Raw genomic sequence first — 18,017 nt, 5'->3', positions numbered from 1 at the left:
CTATAATTAAACGCCACGCATGATTGGGAACGTAGCTAATTGTTATTGCAAAAAAATAGGTTATTGAAGGAATAATTTTGAATAAGAATCGTTGAAAATAAATAGTGATTTTCAGTGCTATATATTCACTATTTATTATTGTGTATAGCGAAAGAAATAAACAATGAAGTTTTCATTCCTTTATTAGGTCTTTCGTAATACTCCTACCTAAACAGTGCAACACTGGAACATTTTTATAATGTTGGCCAGCCTGGATCTATATGTCAATGTCATCTTTGACTTTGATAGCAATGACAACCATTTGCAACCAACTTCATTTCAAATAGACCCGCAACCACGTGCGGTGTTTTTATATTGAAACTCGTGCTATGAAATAAGCAAAATGGGAAAATTCAGATCCAAACTAAAGGGAAAATCGAAGGGGAAGCGATGGCAGAAGGGCCAGTCCTCGAACTCCAACCCGAAAATACAGAAATACCGGGAGATGGCGAAATCCCGGTTCTTTCAGGAAAATCTAGGTAATGTGGGTTATATTCTCTTGTATTTAGTGCACATTCTGTTGTTCTTTGACTAAACAAGTTAAGTATTCTGTAAAGAAACGAATTGTTTACAAAGCATTTAATTATTTTCTGCTCCCTAACTTATAACCAATATCAAAACAAAAAAAAAACATCTGCATGACTCTAAACCTTTTTTTCCTGACTTTTCATCAACTTTTCCCCTTAACACTTAATATAACTCCCCAAAATTTTTCAGGAAGCACTGGATTAACCCAGCAAGCTGTTTCAAAACACGATGCTATGATGACTTACGGACATGCATCACTTAAGAAGAAATCTGACGCTGAATCAGAACTGCTCATAGCTAAGGAACTGGAGAACATGTCTATGAAGAGTACTGATGAGCTCTCAGACACTGAATACTCGGGCTCCTTTAAAGCTGGCACTTATAAGACTTTCCAGACGTTTGCGTCTGATTGGAGTCAGTGTTCTAATGTTAGCTTTAGCAAGTAAGTATGGGAATTGATTATTTATTTTTAGTTTTATTTATTTGACTAGATATGATAATGAGGAAAGAATTCTTGATGTTGAAAATATAGTATTGTTTAGCAGTTAAAACATAAACACAATTTAATCAGGTTAACTCAAGCCCTTTTATTTTAGAGTGCTAATAGTAAATATTTGAATTAATGTCTCAAATAAAAATTTTGGTGGAAACAAGAGGACCAAATAAAATTTTCAAAGAAGGAAAATAAGAATAAGAAGGAAGACAAATAATAAACAAATCATAAATATTTCAATGTGTACTTCTGACCAAAAAATATATTGTTCCAGGTTACTGACAAGGTTTGACTCAAACAATGGCCTGCATAAGGAGATGTTGGCAGTGCTGGCTGCAGTCACAGAGGTCATCAAGGAGCAAGGCGGCAAGGAGTCTACTACCGAGTACTTTGCTGCACTTGTGAGTTTCAGTTTATTAAATAAATTACAAAATTATATTTACATAATATAGTATAACAGTTAACACGTTCGTTCATGACACAACCAAGCGCGGTATGCGCGGGACGTTTATACACGTTGCATGTTGTGCGTGTGTGAGTACCGTTACCGCCCACTGTCATCGGAACTTATTTGAAATAGTTTAAAACTTACTCTATGCGATAGTACAGCTTCGGGTATTTTACATGTTGTGATACAAGATACATTCAATAGGATTTTAACTTGAACGTTCATTTCCGATGAAATTTCTGTTGTAAAGTCAAAAAGTTATTTGGACGTCATTGTACGTTGTGCTATATAACAAAATTTAGAATGATGACGTTTAATCTCGTTCTGTCCGCGAAAGTGTTAAGATTGAGTCATTGCAAACAGTTTGTATGTGGCTTGAAAACCAATGGCATGTAAAAGTAAATAATCACAGTCAACTCCCTGAGTTTTTTTCTAGAAAGGTGCCAGGATTTATATACCTATATATATACAATGATGTACATAGAGCTTATCAATTTAAAGCTAATTCAATTTTCATATTTTGTAGCCTTTTTGTGCTGGTTACTATAATAACAAAACTATGTTCTATAACATATGAGGCTAAATATTAAAAAAAAAACTTTATTCACAGATGGAAACCCTAAAATCTTCAGAACTGGAAGAGAGCTTAGTAGCAACACTGACACTATTGTCTATGGGTATAAAGGCTGTCCCACAAGCAGTTTTAAGAAAGCAATTTTCAGACTCAGCAACTATCTTCACTGATATTCTTGTGAAGAATGAACAGAGTGAAAATGGGGCTTTACTGAGGAGTGCTATTGGATGCCTGTCTGTGTTATTGAGGGCCCAGGAGTATGCCCTTTGGGGTGATTCGTCTACTATGAGGGTTTTTGAGTCAGTCCTGGCTTTTGCACTGCATTCTAAACCTAAGGTCAGTTAAAAAACATTTTTAAACATATTTTTTTGTTGTATCTAAAGCTCTTTCAACTTCTTATTTCCTGAACCTACTAATAATTGCGCATTGCCTAATTTGCACTTATCTTACCTGTATCCCCAATTGGCGCCCAACAGGGCCATTCTTGAGGATGTAAAAAATATTTCCTGTATACCTACCAAAGCCTTCTAGTTTATTTCCTCTATTTTCTATGATAAATGTTTGTAGGTCCGCAAAGCAGCTCAACACGCCGTCACTTCTGTTCTTCGTGGCAGCTGCTTTATGATACCTTCTGAAGATCAGAAGGTTAAGGTAACATATATTTTTCTTTACATTAATTCATTCAATCACACATATCATTCAATATTCATTCATTCTCTACAATAAATATACATTCCAGGTACCAAAACTCCATCCTGGTTCAAACCGTGTGGCAGAGTACTGCTTATCTCAGATTAAGGCTGAAGCGTTGTTGTCTGGTCACAGGACTGTACTGCACACTCTGACCATGTTGAGAGATGTACTGCCTGTGTTCAGCAAGGATTATATTAAGGTACGATTTGTTTTATTTATTACAACACTGTTTTAAGAATGCTAAAATTGTCTGTAAATATTGCCAAACCAATTTTACTGGGTGCAACCTCTTAAAAGACGGAAGATTCATTGAAGAAAAATAGAATCAAAAATTTAAAAAAAGCACAGTGTATTGTCATCAGAAAACAGAGCGTGTGCAAAATTTCATCCTAATCGAAGGCCGGGAAGTGGGTCAAATTAAGATTTTCTTACATACATAGTTAGTTACAAGTGAATCTAATATAAGCGTGTTAAAATAACAATTTTTATTTTTCTCTATTTTCCAATTCTTCTTATTCAGAAAACAAGCTTTCGCAAAAAATGTTTAAAATGTACCATTAAAATTAGTTATTAATATGTTCCCCAGTCGATCTGCGAAGCGATCCTGTCCCTAATGACACACAACAACGTGTACATCAAGACGTGCTGTCTACACACATTACACGCGCTCTTCTCAAGCAGTCGGGAATCTAGCAATATGACTGCCAATCTGGCTGTGCAACTGACTAGGGCACTGATGGCTGCCCGACCCCCGGCCAATGATACCGGACAAGTGTTAGCTTGGGCTGCTGTGCTGCAGCAGGGATATGGATGTCTAGCCAAGTAAGTGATATTAAAGTAAAGCAATATGATTGCCAATCCGGGTTTGCAAATGACTCTGCACTGATGGCTTCTCGACCCCCGGCTAACGACACCAAACAACAAAACATAGAAATACTGTTTAATTAAAACTTAGAAAATATTTTGATAAATTACTAGCAACTTCCCGTGGTTGCACCCGAGCCGTGAATACTACTTCCAGTATCCGTAAAATAGCCTGGTTCACCCAGGAGTACGTACCATTAGTAAAAGAATTTTTCAATTCAAATTTAAATTCAAGTTTCAATTTGGTTTCTCATTTTCGAAGCTTTTATACAAAAAATGAAGTCCCGTTTATAATATTAGTATAGATTACCATGAATTAAAATTGTATCTAAGTTTTTTCTACATATTCCCCATAATTTAGAAGAAGGAATTTTTTTGTTGTGCGGAGTTAAACTTATTTTCTTTCCAGTTTGGATCTGAACCTGTGCATGCCGAACTTGCCTGCGTTCGTGAACATCTGCGTGACGGAGCTGTGGCAGTCTGACGTCGCAGATATCAACTCCGCCTCCACCAATGCACTTAAGGTGAAAAATAGAGAATTTTATATCAAAGATTAATTTAGTAAATTGAAAAAATAAACGAACTAGTTTTAGAGGTCTTATCCCACTAGACCAGTGGTTCTTAACCTTTTAGTCATGAGGGACCACTTTAACTAAAGTTTGTCATGCCGGGGACCACCTCATCGGTTTACCTAAATTAGCACTCTGCTAAACGCATGTCGGCAGTTGTGTAGGTGTGCAAATGCAAATAAAGAAAAACTTGCCTATATAGTTTCCAAATGCGCGAGCGAAGCGCGAAACTTTTTTCGGACTTAAACCAAATATTACGTAAAATTTAGCCCAAACGTACTTAACTTTTTGTTTGTTGACAGATGCAAAAATAAGGGCATATCGGTTTTGAATACGCGAGCGAAGCGAGCGCGAAATTTTTATCGGACTTAAACCAAATATTACGTAAAATTTAGCCCAAACGTACTTAACTTTTTGTTTGTTGACAAATGCAAAATTAGGCGCATACAGTTTCTAAATACGCGAGCGAAGCGAGCGCGAAATTTTAATTATTTTTTATTTAAGACTCAAAACCAAAATTACGTAAAATGTAGCCCAAACATACATTTTCATGAATGGGGGGACTAGGTACGACTCACGCGATATACGTCCATGCGAAAACCCCCGCTCGCAATTATAAGTCAATAAAAATAAAGTTAGATAACGTATAGCAACGTCGCGCAGCTAAGCTTCGCGGACCACTTAGAATGCCTCCAGGGACCACCAGTGGTCCGCGGACCACCGGTTAAGAACCACTGCACTAGACGTACACGTACTTGTGCGTATAAAGGTACATGCACATTATCGTTTTGTATTTATTTGGATGTATGTATCAGCTCGGGAGCTCTCTGTGGCCGAGTCGCCTAAACGCCGTATCAAACAAAGAAAACGTAAATAATATAACTAAAAATATAAGTTGGCTGTCGCGAGATAAAACTGCATATGTACGTTACGTCATGTGGTTCTAGAAAAGTGGAGAATGAAGCAAATCCGATCATAAGCTAGGTTTTAACCATTTTCGAGCTTCGTTAACTATTTTCATTTTTAAGATGCTCTCCACGTCCAAATAGTGCATTCTTTCTTTCATAAGAAAAGAAGCTAATATTATTTTATTCTCAAACTTAGCCCACTTCTTCCTCCCACAGGCAGTGTTACTCGACTGCGTAAAGTTGGCCCTGGAATCGGATGAGACGTACATAAAGCACAAAGTTCACATTGACGCGGTATTCAAGAGCATCGGCACTGGACTCGACAACCCTTTCAATCAAGCTATTAGACATGTTATACTTACTATTGCTGTGTGTTTTGAGGTAAGTCTGGTACATAATTTATTTTAGTAAATAAGTTACTCCTACGAGCTTATATGGGTAGAACATTTTATTAAAATCTTTTTATGTCTTTGTGTGATATTAACAAGTTCATCATCTGCCTAGCTTTTTCTTACTATGTTGGTATCGGTTTGTAGTCCATCCGGATGCAGCTTAGAATCAGACTTTCACATGGAGTGACTGCCTATCTAGTATCTGACCTCCTCAACCCAGCTACCCGGGCACTCTGATACCCAAGATAATTGGAAATTTAATATACCCAAACGGAAACTAAATTTTGATTGATGGGATCTTAAGTTAAAACTTTTATCTTCATGATTTTACATATTTAAAATGGAATTTTTACTTCACATAGATTTTGCTTTCCAAAAACAAGATCCATATATTTGTGCATTTTTCATTCACCTAGCCTTTTTATATGTTGGAGTCAGCTTCCAGTCTAACCAGATGTCGCTGAGTACCAGTGCTTATTATTATATTTGTGCATATCACATTCAAATATTTTTATTATATTGAACAGATCGGCAACGACAAAGTAGCAAACTCCTTGGGACCTCTTCTAAAGAAATTGAACGATCGTCGCGAAAGTCACAACTTTGATAATGACAAAGAGGTCGAATACGCCACAGGATGCGCCATTAAAGCACTCGGACCAGAATTCGTTCTACGCATCATACCCCTAAGAGATGGCCCAGAATCTATAAATCTAGAACGCAGCTGGCTCCTCCCAGTGCTCAAAGAAAAAATAACAAACTCCAACCTCAAATTCTTCGCGACAGAAATTTTGGAGATGGCAACATTTTGTCGGAAAAAGTCAAGAGAACTTACCCAAATGAAAGATGTTCCCGGATCGCATACTTATGAGTTACTGTGCAATCAGTTTTGGGCTCTACTGCCTTCTTTTTGTAATAGCCCTAAGGATATTAAGGATAATTTTAAGTCCGTTGCTAGGGTTCTAGGTAGTGTTTTGAAAGATAATCCGGAATTTCGTTTATCAGTGATGCAGGCTTTAAGGAAATTGATCAGTTGTTCTTCGGACAATGAGGCAGATTTGCAAGAGTTGGGCAGGTTCGCTAAGAACTATTTGCCGATTTTGTTGAATATTTATATGTCACCCGCGAAGGGTAGTAGCGCGGAGGGACAGAGGTTAGCGGCTTTGGAAACTATACAGGTAAGAATGGAGATTTTTTTTATTTTTATTGTCAGCTCTTTCAAGCTTTTACTGTCTTCGATTTTGACAAATACATATTTTTTACCGACTTCCAAAAAGGAAGAGGTTCTTAAATTCGGGTGATGGAAGTGTCTTTATATGAAAAAAAAATATTCATGCCTGCAGTGTATTAATAAAGTGTACTGCAGCAATTTAAGATCTGATAAAGCCGATATTCATTCTTTATTTTTTTCCATTGTAATTATTTGCTATAATGATAAAAACATTTTCAAATAATAACTACATACGTTAACAAAATCTTACTTCATCTTAACCAGGTATATCTAACAATCAGCGAACAATCCCTACGCGAGGAATTATTCACGAACGCACTACAGCAGCTAGAAACATCTAAAGACAACCAATTTCAACGGGAATCTATCCTAGACATCATACGAGCCTTAGTTTTATACCAATCAAGCGACCGAATAGCCAAGTTATTCGACGACTGGGTCTATCCACTCTGCGAAACAGTTTTAGAAGACCCGAAAAAACATAAAAAGGCTAAAAAAGATATCTCAGAACAAGAGACGGAGGGCGATAATAAGAAAACAGAGTTAAAATACAGAGAAAAGGCGAAAATATTAGAAATGGAACATAAGAAGGCTTATAGGATATTAGAAGAGATTTTCAAGAGTGATAAGGAATGTTGTAAGCAATTTTTGAAAGATAATTATAAGAAGATTAAGAAGCTTTTGATGAGTTCCTTGAATAAGGTTGCTGATAGCAGTAAGGCAGCTAGGTTAAGGTGAGTTTGCTATAGGTTAATTTATTTTTTTATTTACTCGCAATTTATATAAGCGTATTTATTCTGATATCTCAGGTATTGGCTTGAACAAGATACGAAATATATTTAAAATAAAGTGCACCCAATGCATGTATTGCACCTATGGATATAATGAATCTCAATAATGTCTTGAAGTTCTAGATCTAAATGCAAAATTAATTTTAATGGCAGAATAGTCATGTCTAAACTTTGAAAACATGTTAACATTTACAATTGATCGATGTAAAATGCGATGCCTAAGATTACTTATTTAGTTAGGACACATAATCGTAAATCAACACCCCAAAATATTAAAAAATCCCACTTTTACTTTTACATTTCTTACAAAACCACATTTTTTTTTTAAATGTGCATGTTAAATGAATATAACCACTTTCCCCCGCAGATGTATAGAACACCTAATAAACTCGACGCCGTTCTTGAACGCGGAGAGCAAGTTACTGAAAAGCGCGATCGCCGAGTCCGTCATATGCACTAAAGACATCAACAGCAAATGTCGCCAGTGTGCGTTCAACCTTATCAACAGTGTTGGTAACGTGCTCAAGTCGCAGGAAGGAGGTATGTGGATTTTATTTGTATGGGAATAAGATTGAATTTAGATTGACATTTATTTGAAGTGTTGTAGACATATGTAAGAATCGAAAACAGAGCTTATGTTATTGGTATTTAGGTTTAAAATCTAAAAGTTATGTTTCCAGTATAAATCATAATGATTAGCTTGCTACTATGGGCTTAAAAACAGTTTCAGTTTAAGTTAGAACTAAAGTACCCAATATGCCGCAAAAATAGCTTATGTTCGAATATCACTATCGCTTATTTATTGCATGGAGTTGCCGGGGTTTTTTAGCGCCACTTCTTCCCAGGAAAAACACAGGAAGGGGTGACGTTTTTTTTAAATAAAAGCATTGATTTTGAACTAAAAACCCAAAGTTAGTAAAGACGAATTACATACGAATCTCCCCTATTCTTACCACATTCAATCAATCTATTGTTCCCAGGCATGCAAGCCTTCGTAGATATGCTAACATCGGGCCTCACAGCGCCTCTCCCGCGAATCATAAGCGCTACCCTCCGCGCCATAGCATCAGCTCTCTTCAACTTCTCGGAAGACATGGGGCTGAACACCGTGCAGACTCTACTGGAGACCGTGGTGGAACACATGACTAACTCCAACAGAGAGGTCGTGGCTGCTTGCATGAGCTTCTTGAAGGTAGCAAAAAACTTCATCATCTGCCAAAGACTTTGCCCAATTTGGCTAACATATCCCTTATGTACTACCCCTATATCCCTTTTGAACTCTCCTTATAGACTCTCTTATATACATCCCTATGTACCCATATAGTTCCTTATTTAATGCCCTTATATTCCCATTTATGTACTCTTCCATATGCTAGACTCCTTTGTACACTTCCTTAATTACTCGATCTATATGCTATCTTACTTACTCCCTCTATGTGCTCTCGTATGTACCGGAGTTTTTTAAAGCTCGGACAATACTTAATTCACCATCCTATTTGCAGGTGTACACAAAAGTCCTACCCACAGACGTTCTCGCTGGTAGTCTGCCCCTAATCTTCAAAACTCTCTCCGCAATGCCAGAAGACTGTAAGAGGCACTCCCGTCTAGAAATAGGCTACTTCCTCACCAAGATGTTGAGGAAGTTCGGAGCTGACACCGTGGAGAAACTGATACCGCAGACTGATGACGTCATGCTGAGAAGACTGAGGAATATCAGGAAGATGGATAATAGGAAGAAGAGACAGAAGGATGGACAGAGGTTAGTGGTTTGATTTTTTTTAGGTATTGGATTGCATTTAAGTTGGTGGGACGATTTTATGTCACCACTGAACTAAATGCGGTCAATTGCTATATAATAAGTCTTCAGAGTTCTTGAGATTCTCTGGTGGTGTTTAAAAGTTGTTCTATTTATATATAAGCTTTGTATTCCATCTAATTCTGGTTTGCTTTTTACATAATTGCTGCTGTTCTGAAATGTAAAAAGCAAAGTAATAATATAAATAATATAATGCGCAATAAGGTGATAATTAGATCATTGGATAAATATTGCCCCAAAGCTTGTTTCTCGCAAAGTCACGCAAAGTAAACAGTGGATAAATAGAAAACAACTACCTAAGTCTTCTAACCAATCTCCCCTTTTCAGAGACCAATCAGACGGCGATTCAGACACGGATATGCCAATTAAGGGCACATCAAAGACTCTAGAAGACATTCTGAAGGACTCTGACTCCGAGATGGAATTCCTTGATGATGAAGAGGAAAGGTCCAAGCCTAAGGCCAAGAAGGCCAAGGGCAAGAACCAGGCATGGATCGAAGATGACCCGGAGAATATTGTGGATCTCGCTGATGTGTCCGCTTCGAGGAAGATTACAGGTAATCTTGTTTTCTTGTATTTAAGTTGAAGAATTGTAGATGTGTACCGAAGATATATTTGTGAAGATTTAATACTTGCAATTATTAAAAATCTTGGGCTTTTACGCGGTGTCCTGCGTGAGCGACGAACGCGACGCGACGCGACGCAAAGCGACGCGACGTAATGCGACGCGATGCTATACGCGACAAATGTCCTACGTGATTTTGGTAATTACTTCTCAAATCATGGAGAAGTACAGTACAATTTTGCTTGAAAGTTCATAAATTTAAAGTACAGACAGCAACATTCTTTCAAGTTCTTTGTACTAATAAACTATTTCTATATGTTTATGTCTTTTGTCCCACGACAATTTTTATTCACGCACTGCGGCGATCAACGCTTCTGAATAGTTCGTGGTGTCGCATCTGGTCGCCCTCAAAACAAGTTCGCGTTATGTCGCGTCTCGCCGCAGACTGTCACATGTAGGGAATGCCGTTGAGTTGATCGCGTTCGTCGCGTTCACAGCGTCGCGTCGCGTCGCGTTCGTCGCTCACGCAGGACACCGCGTTAGTTGGGAGTGCTTCAATCTTCGTTTGTTTGTTTTTTTATACAGTCGACTCTCGTTAATTCGAAACTCGAGGGACTCTTAAAATATTACGAATTATCGAGTTTTTGAAATATTAAATGGTTCGAAATTTGTGAGAGAAAATAAATAAAACTTCGAATTGTTAAGTGTTGATCAATTATTATTTGTTAACTGCTATTTTATAACAATGACAAAAGTTTAAAGACACATTTGTGTGCATACATGTATTCATAATGTGAATAAATTAATCTTTCGAAACAGCTCCGTCACACTGCTTCAAAACAGATTGCTGCTACTGACTGCTCAGACTGGTCCCTGACTCTGACTTACAATCTTTCCGCCTCTTTCTCTCTGCAACTTTGAATTCTCGAGTGTTGGACGACGAAGAATTCGAATTAACGCGTCGGTTTGTTATATAGCAATGCTTTTTTCGTTCGAATTACCAAGTGCATAAAAATGTATTGATTTAGTTCGAAATATAAAGAGATTTTGTAGGGAACTCGTGATAACTTTGAATTAACGAGAGGTTCGAAATATCGCAGGTTTGAATTAACAAGAGTCGACTGTAATACATATTGTTCATTTGATGGCAGGGTCTAAAAGGCCTGAAGACAGTTACGTAATCAGTTTCTTTTTTTTTACTTTGCTACTCGTGCTCTTTATCTGCATAGATCAAGGCAGCATTCCGTAATCCAACCACGTAGTATTCTTTACACATATTCACTTCACTTCACGTAATTTCCAACACCATAAATTATATTTTTCTTTCTTCTTTCCAAACAGCAACGGACCCCTCCCGCAAACAGAAGGCAACAGAAGTGAAAGCGCTGAAGAAGAAGGACGGTGGCTTCAAGACCGCGCCCGATGGCAGGCTGATCATCACTGATGACGCGTTCGGTGATGATGGGGACGATGAGCCCCGGCCCAGCGGTGATATTGATACGGACACTGATGACACTGGTAAGTTACAAAAGCCACTAATTTAAACAGCAACGGACCCAAACAGAAGGCAACAGAAGTGAAAGCGCAGATACTGGTGAGTAAAATGTTGAGAAAAATTCGTCTTCTAGAAAGAACAAAAAAAAAACAAAAGTTTCATATTGTGTTATAAGTTTTGTCAGCTATATTCCGTAGCTCTTAAACGAATGAACCAATTTGCATGTTTTTTTTTTTAGTTGAAAAAAGGTTTTTGGTAATGTTTTATTTCAAACTTGTAGAGAAGTTATAAGATTACTCTTTCAAGAGGTATTTCATTCATAATCACATTCATGTCTATGTTGTTTCGTTAACAACAAAAGACAAACAATTCAATTTAGTGTCAACATAATCTACAAATTCTAATCCCATTTTCTATAGACGCAGAAGATGAAGAAGACAAGAAACCTTCGAAACTCCTAAAGCCTGGAGCGAAACGTCGTTACGATGACATCCTCAGCGTGAAGAGTGGCAAGTCAGGCCGCAGCCGCGCCTCCACCGTCACCGTGGGCTCCAAGTACCGCGCCGGAGGGAAGGGTATCCATAGGTAAGTTATCATCATCATCATCATCAGCCTTTAGTGTAGGGTACAGGCCTCCTGCCATTATTATGATGGTGTCCTGGCTGATTGTCGGCGGTTGTACTCTCTAAGGAGATCCAGCCTAGCCTGGATCGAATAGTTGTTGCTATGGTAACGTAAGCGTGAAGAGTGGCAAGTCAGGCCGCAGCTGCGCCTCCACCGTCACCGTGGGCTCCAAGTACCGCGCCGGAGGGAAGGGCATCCATAGGTCAGTCATAAATAGGCACCTACTTTTTAAACGTTTTAGATTGTACAGGTTTATTAGCACTACAAATAACATAACGCATAATTTTCCGACTTACACGCCGCCATATTGGACTGTCGTCATGACATCCGTCTGCCCCGTTGGTGTAGTTGTCGTGTAGCGACTGCTGTTTACGAGGTCTTGGGTTCGATTCCCGGGTCAGCCTGAAATCACTTTGTTTGGTTAATAGTCTCTCACAAAGCAGCCCGGAGTCTGGGAGTTCATAATTGATACACCAGTGCATTGAACGGCATGGTCCAGCGCTTGATCTCTCTCCGGTGTTGTCAGGATTGCCGTCCCATCAAGCTATGAGAGTGAAGAAATAGAGAGTGCACCTGTGTCTTATGCATTATAATTTATCCTACGCAGCTGGCTGGTCTCCTCAGAGAGAACAGTGGCCATGGCCGACAATCGGCCTTTTTCTCATATAATATTATTTGCTTCCTAGGCCACTCGGATCAGCCGCATCCGTGGCATCGGGAGCAGGCACAGAGTACAGGTCTAAGAAAGCGAAGGGTGATATCAAGAAGCAAGGCAAACATGATCCCTACGCGTATCTACCGCTGTCTAGGAAGAATCTGAATAAGAGGTGAGTTATATAAACACATGTTAACTAGATAAGTTATTAGTGCGTCTTACAGATATGTAATAATACAGTCGACTCTCGTTAATTCAAACCTGCGATAATTCGAACTTCTCTTTAATTAAAATTTATCACGGATGTATTATATTTAAGTATTTTTTGACACAAGCTAATAACAACGGAAATAGGTATAGCAACCGCGCTGTGACGTCACTATTTCGCACTTTTGACAAGTCTGATGTCAAAAGCCTTTAAACTTTATCAAAATCACAATTCGGTCATTCAAAGTAGGCGGTAAAACAGCACTTTTCAAACGTCAGAATTGCATGAGATAGCCCCAAAAACGCCCACCTTTCACTCTCATCCTCACTCCCTTTTAATCAGGCGCTTTTATGTATATTTTAAAAATTTCTGGCCTTGCTACAAAAACTTAAACATCTGTTTTACACTTGTCTAAAAAAATTGTGGCTGCAAAATGAACCATATGTCAACGTTATAATCTGACATTTTTTAGACAACTCTTAAACTGACGTTTAAAAGTTTTTGTGGTAAGACGGTTCGTGTGTTAAAGCTTCTCTACCAACCGCAGACAATAATATAAATATATCGGGTGTGTCGTTTATAATCACATTAAATCGTATCGCATATACTTTATAATATTCTATGGCGAATTGTAAAAAAAATAACCTAATCCATTCAGTGGTTTAGCCACAGGAGACATTTTTCGTTTTTATAATTTACAACATCATGTGTAAAGCAGAGATAAAGTTAGGAATATCGAATGTTTTGATTAGTTGACAGCTGTCAGTTTTCAAGGGAGAATTACAGTTGTTTGTAATGACCATAGATGTAATATACTACACTTCTGGACACATCTATTGGCCCACCTTGTATTTTCAATTTCGTTTGGTCCTAGCTAAATTTTTATATTAGGTCGAGCAAAAGGTTTTTATGCAGTTTTGAACCTTGCACATTCACAATTTCATTCAATAGTCTTTTTTTGAATTTCGAATACGGAATTTAAAGAAACAAGAGACAATTTGGAGCCTGCTTGTTGATATCAAACAATCGATTACTAAGAAAACTTGGTTTTATTGGTTTACTTGGATTTAATTCTTGAAAAAGTGATTGATATCTTTGGTTTTGCAACAAACATTACTTATTCTTAACATTAAGGTGAGGTTCTCTCAATAATTTATGGATACTTCACCTGAAGTCGCCGCCCAAGCTGTGGCACTTATTCAGGGCGGACACAGCCAAAGAAACGTGAGTGCTCAACTTAATTTAAGGCGATCTGCGGTCCGAAATGTTTATCGGAGGTACCTAGAGACCGGCGGCCTTGTTCGTCGCCAAGGAAGGCCACGATCTCGGGTCACAACTGAAAGGCAGGATCGATTCATCGTGACGACCAGCTTGAGAAATCGTCACCTTACCTCTATTGAGATACAAAAACAACTTCGCGACTTCCACGGAGTATCTGTGAGCGCTCGAACTGTTCGGAGAAGGTTAAAAGAACGCGATATGGTACCACACAAGCCAGCTAATGGGCCCAAACTAACGCGAGCCCACCGAACAGCGCGCCTACATTTCGCATGCAGTCACTTAAATTGGACACAGCAAGATTGGAGCCGTGTACTCTTTTCTGATGAGTCTAAAATTGTGTTACATGGCAATGATGGAAGGAAGAAGGTCTACCGATGTAACGGAGAGCGTTTCGCACAATGCTGCTTTGAAGAGAGGGTTGCTTATGGCGGTGGCTCAAGGATTGTCTGGGGCGGTATATCGGCGAGCGGTAAAACTCAACTTGAGGTTGTTACAGGACCACGGCTGCCAACATTAAATGCTGAAAGGTACATTCGTAAGTGCTTAGGACCTCACGTGATACCATACACGGACTATTTGGGCCCAAATTTCCTTTTTATTGATAATGCAAGAGCCCATGCGGCCGGCATCGACAGGGAATATCTTCGGGATGTGAATATCACAGTTATGGACTGACCAGCCAGAAGCCCAGATATGAACCCCATTGAGCACATGTGGGACGAGCTAAAAAGACGTGTTATGGCTCGTCAGCCAGTTGCCCAGACGATGCAGGAGTTGAAAACTGCCATAGAAGAGGAATGGGAGATGATCCCTCAAATCTTCATACAGCGGTTGATAAACTCTATGCCTAATCGTATGAGAGCTGTGGTAGACGCCCATGGAGGCAACACACGTTATTAAATTAAACCTTTATTTGATAAAACATGTTTTTTATTCAAAAATCAATTGCCATTAACGAGGCACATATCCGACTTGTTAGGCGTAGCTCCATGTCGTATGGTATTCTGAATTCAAATTTAAAACAATACGATCCAAAAAGAAGGTAAAATGTATCAGGTTTAAAACTGCATCATCAGTTTTTGTTCAATCTAGCTAGCATATTTCGGTAGAGGCCATCAAAACCTAAACTCTAAGGTGGGCCAATAGATGTGTCCAGAAGTGTATAAACAAGATTGCGCACTCTCAAAATATATATTTACGAAAATGAACTCTATTCCAACGCAATAAGGTACTAAGTTGGTTGCATAATACACAGAGGCAAATCCGAGCCGAGCGGGATAGTTAGAACGGAGGCCGTTTGTCTCTTTCTAACACCTTGTCAGCATAAAAAAATGTTGTGATCAAGTTTTTTTGCCTAAAAAAACAATTGAATCACTTATATTTTTATCTTATTTAAACAATTATTGTAAGTCAATAAATTAATAACAATCGCATTAATTTATTCGTATTTATTCTTAAAACATAAACAACATAAATTTTTATTTCGCTTTTTTTTATTTTCTAGCAGTAACCCTGAACATTCTTGGCGCGTAATCAGCATTTAAAATTTTGTTTATATTTTTTTGTATTAAATCAATTCAAACTATTAAAATGGTGAAAAAGTGTTGCTTTTATACTTGTGAAAGTGAATCCTATGGTGGTTGCAATATATCGTTCCACCGGTAAGCTAATAATATCATTTTCGTAAATCAAACAACTAGGGTGCCCATGAATTCTTGTTATGAGTCAAAATATGGGTGATGGATTTTAAAACTGTTGTACTATTGTTATAGTTTCCCAAAAAAATGTAGAAAGGCGATATAAATGGCTCAGCATATGTGAAGACATATGTGAAGCAAAAATACAAAAAAATCAGTCTGCACTTCGAATCTTCCCGTTTTTATTACTGCTAATTCCTGCTAATTATTAAAAGCCTATATTAGTAGTTTAAGGTCACAAACTGCGTAAGTTAAAACTTCAATACCAATCTGTGTTTAATAATCTTAGCAAACTCGGATTGGTCTCACATAGCTTAATCTCATAGTCACCCTATTAGAAAGGGACAGACGGCCTCCGTACTAACTGTTTCACTCGGCTCGTTTTTTGGTTAAAAATGCGCAGTTCTGTTTACTAATATTATGTCTATGGTAATGACTGACTTTTATATGGTGTTCTAATTTTCGCACATTTTTATTCTATTTACTTTGTTTGAAAAATTCATTTTTTTATTTTTACGTATTTTTCTTTTTTCTTTGTGTTAATCGACATATATTAACCAGTATATTAACGCATTTCATTTAATGTGATTGTGAACGACACACCCGATATATCTGCTAACAATCGTAAATATAGGTCGAGGCTAAGGTACTAATCTCAACATAAACACAACAATAACAACGTCTAAGTTGCATTCCACTATCTCCGGAAATACTGGACCGAATTTCATGAACTTCATCTAGTTTATGTTGGCACGGTTCCAAGTTGAGCAAAAAACATCGTTCCGCTGAAGTAAAATGATATAAATCATTGGAATAACTTGTTATTGTACCACTATGAAGATTCCAAACTTTGTTTTTTTTTTACATAATTCGTTATTATATATATTTAAACATAAAAATAGGCTCTAAAAATTTAAGAAACTTATTTCGGGTATTCGGGGGACGAGAAACGTTACTGGGTCCACCCTTACACGCCTTCTATAGAACCCGCCCATTATTTTCAAATCACCATTCAATCAAGACCAATATTTGGGAGATTGGTTTTGATTTGACAAGGAACACAAACGCCACGTTAGTTCTAGTAACTGATCACGCCTACCATACATTACTTGACCTACAAGATGGCGCCTGACCTACTATCCTTATGGCATCTCCGCTATCTTTCTTTCCTCCGTGACTATTTTTAACTAAATTATAAAATGCATTCTTTTTTCACAGGAAAAAGGCCGTCACGTCAAAACAGTTCAAAGGCATCGTTAAATCAAAAACAAAAGGAGGACGGATAAAGAAGAAATAGTCTTGCTTTTAGCTTAATAAATTGTAACTGCTATATTTAATTATATTGTTTGATGCTAATCTTTACTTCGTTTTTATCGTCGAAGAAGAATTTAGAAATTTTATGTGAGAACTTTGTGATTTGACGTTTTAGTATCAAAGTTAAATTAAGGCGCCAAAAAAAAAACAAGGCGATAAGTTCAACACCTACTGATAAAATTACGCAGAATTTGAACTTAGCATATGATTATTCTCGTAGAAATTGTTTGCTATCATGACAAAATTTACGTCAAAATGTATTAGAAATCTAAATAATTTCTGCATCTTTGAGCCAGTGGGAAAAAAAAAATTGAGTTCAATATTCATAAACCTGGGATCATGAATTTCAAATATTAACATTTTTTACCATCAAAACGAACGGTGACTATCATCAATGACACTAATATCATGTGTTACAAGACGTTTTAATGCTTGCATAAGAAATAACGTAAATATTTATACTCTGCGGTTGGACTGCTTCACAAACGTTGGCCAATCGGCAATCGTTATTGATTTGTGAAATGTTGAAACTTAAAAGTATATATTAATAAATCAATATGAAATATTGCATTGTTTTATTGCTGATCTTGTGTTTTTTTTGTTTGCTTGAAATTGAGTGTTTGAAATTGGTTTATTTATACCACCTAATTAAAGTGGACCTCGTGGCTAAGCAACAGTTGCTCGAGTCGTATGGATGATAAAGTAAAACAACGATATTACACCGTGGCTGGGTGACCATTACCTATGTCATGACAAATTCCTCCACATTTCGGAAGGCACGTTCAATTTGTGGATTCCGGCTGTCATTTGAACACCTTTGGCAGGTATTATG

The 18,017-nt window shown here is 37.7% G+C and overlaps 1 protein-coding gene across 1 annotated transcript; it reads left to right on the top strand.

Moving 5' to 3' along the window:
- The first annotated feature begins 296 nt into the window (after positions 1-296).
- LOC124639456 (RRP12-like protein) lies at positions 297-17,750 on the top strand. The gene is made up of 19 exons (XM_047176824.1): positions 297-518; positions 757-1,009; positions 1,335-1,461; positions 2,119-2,418; positions 2,650-2,733; positions 2,822-2,974; positions 3,362-3,597; positions 4,049-4,163; positions 5,333-5,497; positions 6,036-6,686; positions 7,004-7,473; positions 7,898-8,070; positions 8,511-8,722; positions 9,033-9,289; positions 9,674-9,903; positions 11,253-11,429; positions 11,826-11,991; positions 12,717-12,857; positions 17,090-17,750. The coding sequence occupies exons 1-19, from the start codon at positions 383-385 to the stop codon at positions 17,166-17,168; spliced, it is 4,125 nt and encodes a 1,374-aa protein (XP_047032780.1). The 5' UTR covers positions 297-382; the 3' UTR covers positions 17,169-17,750.
- The last annotated feature ends 267 nt before the right edge of the window (positions 17,751-18,017 follow it).

Source organism: Helicoverpa zea, chromosome 19 (genome assembly GCF_022581195.2).
Source record: "Helicoverpa zea isolate HzStark_Cry1AcR chromosome 19, ilHelZeax1.1, whole genome shotgun sequence".
NCBI classification, from domain to species: Eukaryota; Metazoa; Arthropoda; class Insecta; order Lepidoptera; family Noctuidae; genus Helicoverpa; species Helicoverpa zea.
This window is presented reverse-complemented; position numbering and strand designations above follow the sequence as displayed.

What these genes read in the sequence shown, in the direction of transcription:
- LOC124639456 (XM_047176824.1), top strand. Translation starts at nt 383, where the DNA reads ATGGGAAAATTCAGATCCAAACTAAAGGGAAAATCGAAGGGGAAGCGA. An exon ending in CTTGCATGAGCTTCTTGAAG is followed by an intron (nt 8,723 to 9,032) that starts GTAGCAAAAAAC and finishes TCCTATTTGCAG; the next exon opens with GTGTACACAAAAGTCCTACC. An exon ending in CGCTTCGAGGAAGATTACAG is followed by an intron (nt 9,904 to 11,252) that starts GTAATCTTGTTT and finishes CTTTCCAAACAG; the next exon opens with CAACGGACCCCTCCCGCAAA.